Here is a 9,261-nt window from a genome sequence, read left to right on the forward strand (position 1 = left end):
TTCGAGTAGTTTTACTAAGTTAAACCTGAAAATAGCAGGTAAGTGATTTTTTTATTCAGATGCAAACCTTTTGTAGGTTTCAAAGAGTATAAGTATATTAAATAGATCTGGGTTTCCGATGTAAATTATACGTTCGTAGATAAATTTAAAGAAGTCCGTTGTTAAGTTTTTTTAACCGACTTCCAAAAAGGAGGAGGTTATACGTTCGGCTGTGGATTTTTTTTTTATGTGTGCTCAACGATTACTCCGCCGTTTGTGAACCGATTTTCAAAATTTTTCTTTTGTTGTATGGGGTATTTGTTCTGATTGAACTGGTACCGAGTTGGTACCATGTTCACAAAAGTGGTGGTCTGATGAGTAGGTTAGGACACAAAAATATATGCTTATCAGCGAGCATTTGGAATACATGTCGCGTCGCGTCGCTGCCGCGTAGTGTCGCTTTAGTGCGGTCTCGCCTGCAGTAGTACTAACTACTAATATATAATGTATGTGATAAACCTTATTTTAAATCATACAAATTAAAATATATTATTGGTGTCTATTTATAAGTAGATTTATAATATCTCAAAATATGTTATTGTATGTTGTTGAATAAATATGAATTGTTGCATCTATTCAGGCTTTTATTAAAACACAAAGAGCAAACTTAATAATTTTATATTATTAAAATAAAATCTTGCAAAACCTAATTATTTAGGGTCAATTTATACTAGCGCCATACTAGCGCAGAGTCGAAGCGAATTATTAAAAGTGAACATAACAAATTCAACCTTAACTCCAAAGCGTTAACGCACTTTATTACTTCTGAGAACGGCCGTGTTCGTCGGCATAATTTTTAACGCATTCGCTGTTATTGCGCATGTCCAATTCATGTAGCCATGGCAACGACAACTGTTTACGACTTGACATTAAAACAAATTGCAATTTGTTGGTGGCGTTGCAATGAACAAACCAAAAATAAAGAAATTAAATCTTATATTAAATTTTCGTGTAAAAATGACAGCAAAGGAATTTTTTGCTAAAAGTACAACATTTTCGGATCCAAAATCCCAAAAAATATATCCTATTTGTGTTACCAAAGACCCGCAGTCCAATATACAATCAGGTAATTAAGTTGTTACTTGTTATGTTATATTGTGAATCACGTATTTCTTTTCTTCACGGTATTAAGGCTTGTTTCCATAATCAAAGTACAAGGAAGCCTTTATTTACATGTTGAAAATTCACAGAAATCTGAAATTATAATCCATATCCATACTATATAAGTATACTTAGGTATACCATATAGTATTTAAACTATTATCCTTACTTTCATACGTATATTATAAATGCGAAAGTGTGTCTGTCTGTCCGTCTGTCAGTCTGTCTGTATGTCTGTCTGTCTGTTACCTCTTCACGCCCAAACCACTGAATCGATTTTGCTGAAATTAGGTATGGAGATACATTGAGTAAAGATATATTTCCACATACTTACACAAATTTTTCGTTTCTAGATAAAAAAATCCTTGAAAGTGTTTGAGTTTGGAAAAACTGATGGTTTGGAATGCATGAGCAGAAAACTGATACTTAGTGAGGAAATTTTTTACATTGACAATGACCATTGTCGGGAAGACAATAAAAAAAAATATTCCGATAATGAGGACAATTTTGATATGAATGAATTCCTTACTTTTAAGAAAAATCAGATGATGGAAAAAATCAGTCCAGTTCTTGCTTTTCCCGTAACCAGAAGAAAGAAAAATGCAATTGGCAGTATAAATACACTTTGGCTCTAATTCAAAGTTACGCTTATCATTTAGACGAAAAGGATCACCCAATTAAGAAAAAGTACTTTTGGGGCAATATTGTTATTGATTTAACTAGCCAAAAGTTTAACGTCACTCTAAACCAATGTCAGACAAAGTGGGGAAGCCTGTTTCACACTTATAAATCTTGTAAGGATAAATCCGGGCGATCTCCAGATACATTTAAATTTTACGAGGAGATTGATGAATTTCTAGGCCACAAACCAACAAACTCGTCGCAATATGCTATAGGTTCTCTACCGAAAAAAAAATGAAAATAATAAAGAGAACCAAGAAGATACAAACAAGAAAACGGGAAATAAAAAAGGTCAGGAAAAAAGAAAAAACTCTGTGAAGATAACGAAGAGAGACTTTTGTTTAAGAAAGCAAAGCTTGAACTAGCAAAAGAAAAATTACAAGTAGAGAAAGAGAAATGTGAACTAATAAAAAAAAATATTGAACTAAAAAGCAAAAAATAAATTACTTACAAACAAAAACTTTTTGAAAAAAAAGCTTTTATTTGAATAAGTACCTAAGTACCATAAAAAGAGGAAAATAAATGTGTCCTTAATAATTTTAAGTATTAAGTTATAACCTCAATTATTTCAATATAATATTATTATTATACGCGTGATTTGTAAATAAACTAGTACAAATTTGACTGAATAAATAGGTACTTACAAGCGTCTCGCGACAAGCTTTTAATATCATGCAATTTGTATATACCTATTATATATGAGGTTACAAATTAAAGTTAAAAATTTATAAGGAAAAATTTATTTTCTTCTTTTTAGAGTAAGTATTTAAATAAAAGGTTTTCTTCTACGAGAAAATCCCTGGCTAGTCGCAATTTTTTCGTTCTCATCAATAGGCCACTTTATAAATTCCTCACATAATGAAATTTAAAACATTGTGTGTAGAGCTTCGACCGATCCGCAATTTGACGAAAAGTTTCAGTGTTAGCTAAATACCAAAGCGTCATCAGCATAGCTCGTTCATGTGTAATAGAATTTTCTTGAGGTTCATTATTAGCTAGGAATATACTTTGACGGAATCTTTCTGAAAAAAAATTTAACAATTTTTATGTATTAAATTAAACTTTAAAGAGTTGTTTTAAAAACCTATTAAATTATAAGCCGTTTGTCGAGAAAGTCTGAAGTGATTTTTGAATTCTATATCAGAATAAGTATTAACAGTATCCTCGACAAATCTTTTTACACATTTTCTCTTTTCGGGAGGTCCTCCTCTGCCTTCATCATCAGAAGATTCTGAATCGGATGTGCTTTCATCTGATGAAGAATCAATAAATAGCCAGTCCTGTTGAGTAAAACAAAATAAATTCATCTCCATTTTGTACAAACTTTATGAATTTATGCAATGTTTATGCACGCAAAATTTATAATACCTCGATAATTTCCTCCACTAAATTTTCCAAGTGATCCATATCCATATTTTCCATAATAAAATAATAAAAAACTAATAAAGTATTAAATAATTTATTTTAGACAATTTAGTAACATGTTTAGCTTTATCTCATGTACCGTAACATAAACAATTAATACGTTGTTTACGACTTGACCAGCAACTTGTTATGGCGTTGCCATGACAATAACAATATGTTTTGGACATGCGTAATAAAAGGTTTGTCCAAAAATACGCCGACGAAGTACGAACACGCCCAATTTAAAAAGGCGCGCGCATGCACGCGAATTCCTGTCAATGCACCTGAACAACGCTGATTGGACTCGCAGAAGTAATGTATCACAGAAGTAAGGTTGAATTTTCTGTGTTCAGTTTTTGAAAATTCGCTTCGACTCTGCGCTATTATAAATTGACCCTTACAGTTGTACAGTTAATAGTAAGGCTGTTTACACACACGCCGCAGCGACAGCGGCACCGCCACCGCTGCAATACTCATCCCTGCATTCCTATAAGCCCTTAAACACGGCGCCGCAGCGGCAGCGGCACAGTGTGTAAGGGCAAATAGAAACACACGTGTGTAAACTGCCTAATTGTTAACCCTTTAACAGGCATAGGGAATATTTTAACCACCAACTTTTTCGGTAGATTATGACAAAATTTACTTGTTGGGAGTATTTTTTCTGAACAGTAGCAACTCCATAGATATATGTCAAACATTATAAATTAAAAAAAAAAATTGACGTTTGAAGTGTCATGGTGGTTTCAGCTGTTTTTTGTTGCGAAAACGAGATTTTTTCAATAGTGAAATACATCAACGTGCATCTTACAATTTTCGTACTGGAAGTGGTGAGTAATTCATTTATTTCGATAAATCAGTCAATATACTAGTCACTAGTGCCAATATTTCTGGAAATTCAACAGAAATATTTACAATTATTGAGGTTAGTTTCGGTGGGAATATATCCCCCGTTCCCCGGCTAGGGCAATATCTTGGTGGGAATATAGAACCCGTTGCCCGGCAAGATCACTATATTTAGAAAGGATACATGTTTTTTTTACACTTTTCTTGTATCTTTCAGGCTTCTGGTGACAAAATGTCACGAAGAAGACATCTGAAGGATGGGGAAATTGAATTGGAATTAGAGGAAATTTGTGGAATTCCGGATAACTGCGACTCGGAAGATGATTTGGAGCTGGACGAAAATGAAGAGTATAACTCTGAAAATTTAAGACATGTGTTAGAAGATTCTCCTGATTCAGATGAAACTGTTGAACCAATAGCCAGTGTCCCGTCTCAATCTCAACGTATGTCAGCTCAACATAAATGTCTGATTCAATAGATTTACTAGATAGAGATTAAGATTGGGAGCCTGAGGTGTCAAGTGAATGTGAAACTGATGACTCAAATGATTCTGAAGTTGATGAAGATGAACCCTGGAATAAAAAAATGTGGGTCAGTCGCCCAGATCCAGAAGTTTTTGATGAAATGTTGATAGCACCCACTTACCTGCTAAGCAACAGATGCCGTCCAGTTGCACATCTAGATAAATTTCTTGATGATGAAGTGTACCAAGTGCTATCACTTGGTACACTTCACACACACAAATCTGTATGCTGAGCAGAACAGGATACCTAATTGGACACCGGTTGATAAAAAAGAAATTCGTGCCTTTTTAGGTGTAATCGTGATTATGGGATATCACATTTTACCTCAAATAGAACTATACTGGTCTACAGATCCAGGATTCAGAGTAGAAGAGGTAGCAAGTGTTATGCCTATAAAACGATTTAAAAACATACTGAGAGCACTGCATTTGAATGATAACACTCATCAACCACAACCAGGACATCCAGACTTTGACAAATTATACAAATTGCGTCCTCTACTATATCTGCTTGGTAACAATTTTCAAAAAAATGCCAAAAACTCGTCATCACAAAGTGTTGACGAAAGTATGATCTTGTTCAAGGGAAGATCAACCCTAAAGCAATATATGCCTTTGAAGCCTATCAAAAGGGGCTATAAAGTGGGGTGTCGATGTGACAGTCAATCGGGATACTTATATGAGTTTGAAATATATACGGGAAAAACTGGTCAAGGAACTGAGACGGGTTTGGGAGCCAAGGTTGTAAAGAATCTGACAAGAAAACTTATAGAAGAAGAATTTGAAAAACATGTCACATTCGACAATTTCTTCACTGATACTGCTTTGCTTCAGTATTTACATGAGAATGGATTATTTGCTACTGGAACGGTCAGAAGAAATCGATCCGATTTACCAAATATGATAAAAAATACAAAAAACTTGAAGTTAGCTAAAGGGAATTTCAAGTGGAGGACCAAACAGGATGTACCATTCACAGTGTGGCAAGACACAAAGGAAGTCCTGATATTGTCCACTGCTTTTCATCCTAAAATAAATAATACTCATGTAACAAGAACACAGAAAGATGGCTCAAAAAAACTTATCAACTGTCCAAGGGCTGTTCAACAATACACGAAGAGAATGGGGGGGGTTGATCGCTTTGATCAAATAAGAGGCACCTATTCTATTGGACGGAGGAGCAAGCGTTGGTGGGTCAGAATTTTTTATTTTCTCTTTGATGCCTGTATAACTAATGCTTTTATAACATATTCGTGCACTTCAAGAACGCAAAGACTCACCAACCTAGAATTCCGTGTGGCCATTGCCAGAGGTCTGATCGATGGGTACAGCTGCAGAAAACGGACGTCTGCTATAGGAAATTACGTGACCAAGAAAATAAGAGTCTTGGAATCAGAGAATTACCAAAAAACTCTAAATACTGTGCCAACTGAACTGCGTTACAAAGATGTGGGTGTACATATGCCTGTGGCATTGGAATCTTACAAGCGTTGCAAATTATGCAGCACAAAAACAAATGACAAAAGGAGCAAAGTGAAGTGCGAGAAATGCGATGTTGCCCTGTGCATTGTTCCATGCTTTCGTCAATTTCACTGTCCCTGAAGGGCAATGGGAATATTTTTCCCACCAAATTTTCCGGGGGTTTCCCAGTTTTTTTTAAATTTTCCTGAAAGACGTGTTTCTTTAATTTTAATAAAAAATAATAATTAACTGTAAAAAGTTATTTTATTGTGCAGTATCCTTATGCCCGTTAAATGGTTAAATTATTGCCTCAACTATTGAGTTGTATTGAGCAATAATTTAAGACCAAGAAATGTGTGTACAAACTCTATAGTTTGCCAAATTTTCATTCTCACAGAATAATGTAAATTTGAAACAGATGTTACCCAACTTTTTTTCAAGAAAACATAAAACGTATAAGATTATAATAATGAAAATCACTATCACAGATTCTCTCTCACACCACATAGTTTATATCCTCTTTGTCCCACAAAATATCGAGCACTATGTTCTATCCATTTTTTTAAATCTAAATAACAAAGAAACCTGCATCAAGTTCAAGTAAAAAAAAAAAAACCAGAGACAATTCTAGTAATTTTCATTCCTCTTTGTCTTCTTCCTCCTCATCACCATCGTCATCTTGTTCCTGACTCTCCCACCATGTCAACAAACCCAAACCTGGTTCGTTAATACCTCCTGTCAATTTGTAGGGTGCTATGGTCTGTACAGGACATTCTGTACTTTGAGGTCCTGATGGTATGCTCTCCTCAAATGTTTCACTTGTAACACGAAATCTTATTGATTCACCTAAAATACAATATATTAGAATAAGTATAATGTAATAGTGAGTAAGGTTTCACATATTAATCCCAGAAACAACAACTTAGATAAAAACCACATTGAAAATACTAAAAAAAAACGATGTGTTCAACTATATAAATAATAATTATTTTTTATAGCTAAAATTCAATAAAGATATTCTTAAGTGTGTGTTACCTGAATCCATAAATAAATCATGCTTTTCGCCATCTTCTTTTGGGTACTCCCATACCCATGCTTGTTCAGTTTCATCAAAGCGTGAAGGATGTTGTAGTGCATTCACAGGTATTAAAATATCATCAAAGAAACCGAGGGTCACTGAAAGTAGATAACAAACCACATCGAAATGGGACTCTTTGATCTGATATGACTACTTTGATGAAGTCTAGTCTGTTTGAACAATGTGACTTTCATATTATGTTTAAATTAAAGCAACATAAAAAATCATAAGCAAAATATGTGGTATATTACCATGTACACCTTCTCTGCTACAACTTCTGATTTTTCCTGTGAGGATTTCTTCAACCATAGGTCTAAATATGATAAACCTGAACTTAACCTCTGTGTGTGATGAACCATCTCCTGGGAATATGTGAGAGTGGCCAATATCAGTTATATCAAATAATGCTATGCACAAGCCAACATCTAGCACCACCTGCAAAAGTAATTTTAAAGATTATTATAAGTTTATATCGAATTCTAAATCACTTTCCGAATAATACATACTTTATTGGCAAGTTTCCTATTAAGAAGTGTGGTTATTGATTCCGCCAAACTTTGATGAAAATACTGTGGTGTTATTCGTATAACGTCTTTCATTTCAGATAAAACAAACATTTTTCGAACAAGATACTTTTCGCATCTCGAAGTTACATTAAATTATAACAAAAAAACTATAACCTACAAATTCTGATTGTTTATTTACAGTTCGACAAGGCTTTTATTTGAATGTGTCAATGTCAGTCAATGTGCGCCGCTGGAGAGAACTGTCAAAAATGACGTTTTTGTATGATAGAATCAGATATAGCCTGTCAAGAAAGTGAAGAAATTAAAAAGTGGCAACATCGTTGTGTCATCCCTTTCAAATCAATCTAATAAAAAAGAGATGACACTACGATGTTGCCACTTTTTAATTTCTTCACTTTCTTGACAGACTATAGAAATTAGAATAGAACTATAGTGCGTTTCATCAAATAGTTCCTTTGCCGTCTTGTTGGCACTAATGCAAATTAGTGTTGCCTCATTATCTTTATAGTGCTACCTTAAATTAGGGAGATCTAATAATATTACTTTTAATAATTCCCTAATTTTATATAATTCTAACTTTCGCCCGCGGCTTATCCTGCGTTAACGTCTATCCCTCGGGGACCGTTCTTTTTCCCGGGATGAAAGGTACCCTATGTCCTTCTCTATACCCCAGACAACGTGTACGTATTAAAGTTTCATGATGATCCGCTCAGTACTTTATGCGTAACAAACTTAAGGCGTAACAAACAAACAAAGTCACTTTCGCATTTACTAGCTAAAAGCCGAGCTTTGTGAGGGCTCGTGTCGTTACACCTTGACTAACTGGTGATAACACATTTACATGTAAATAAAAATTACTATGTTAAAGCACAAATCAATAGGCGTGATAGTTTTTCCGTAAAGTGTGTGTGGTTGTGGGATATACTAGGGCTCGCTTCGCTCACCCTGATAATAATAATATAATTACTATCTTTTACCCGCGACTTCGTTCGCATGACGCATGTATGTAGTTTTCGTCACTAGAAGTGCGTTTAATCAAATAGTTCCCTTGCCATCATGTTGGCATTCCTGTCTGTTGATAACGTAAACAACTAAACACGGTAGACACGATCTGCGAGTATTCATAAGTTTTACTGTATTTCAGGGTGATTAAACTAATGCTAGTAACCCTATTTCACTAAGCTGAAATGGCGGCAACCCGAGTTATTCAAATTTATTGGGCCCCCGTTACGTTTTTCACGTTCACAAAACACTTTCAATCTTAACACCATCATTCTTTCACCACTCTTTAATGTTTTCGGCATGATTTTCTCACGAAATCACACTAAAACTTATGAATACTCGCAGAGCATGTCTACCGTGTTTACGTTATTGACAGACAGTAATGCCAACATGACGGCAAAGGAACTATTCGATGAAACGCACTCTAGAAGCATTGAGGTACTTTTTAACATAGACTTAATATATACCATATAGTATATATTATGTCTATGCTTTTTAATATAATACTTTATCTATGTATAGAAGTTCCTTTTCTCGCCACATTCATAAACAGCCTTGTCGACATAGATGATAGATAAAGTAATAAAGTATAGATGCAGTCT

General features: G+C 34.5%; 1 protein-coding gene across 1 annotated transcript; it reads right to left on the bottom strand.

The window, feature by feature from the left end:
• Positions 1-6,636: 6,636 nt before the first annotated feature.
• On the bottom strand, positions 6,637-7,824 carry LOC121738321 (DNA-directed RNA polymerase III subunit RPC8). The gene is made up of 4 exons (XM_042130298.1): positions 7,637-7,824; positions 7,382-7,565; positions 7,088-7,228; positions 6,637-6,898 (listed from the first exon to the last, which is right to left on the bottom strand). Exons 1-4 carry the CDS (start codon positions 7,745-7,747, stop codon positions 6,690-6,692), a joined length of 645 nt encoding a protein of 214 aa, XP_041986232.1. The 5' UTR covers positions 7,748-7,824; the 3' UTR covers positions 6,637-6,689.
• Between the last annotated feature and the right edge of the window lie 1,437 nt (positions 7,825-9,261).

This window comes from Aricia agestis, chromosome Z (assembly GCF_905147365.1).
Source record: "Aricia agestis chromosome Z, ilAriAges1.1, whole genome shotgun sequence".
Classification (NCBI taxonomy): Eukaryota; Metazoa; Arthropoda; class Insecta; order Lepidoptera; family Lycaenidae; genus Aricia; species Aricia agestis.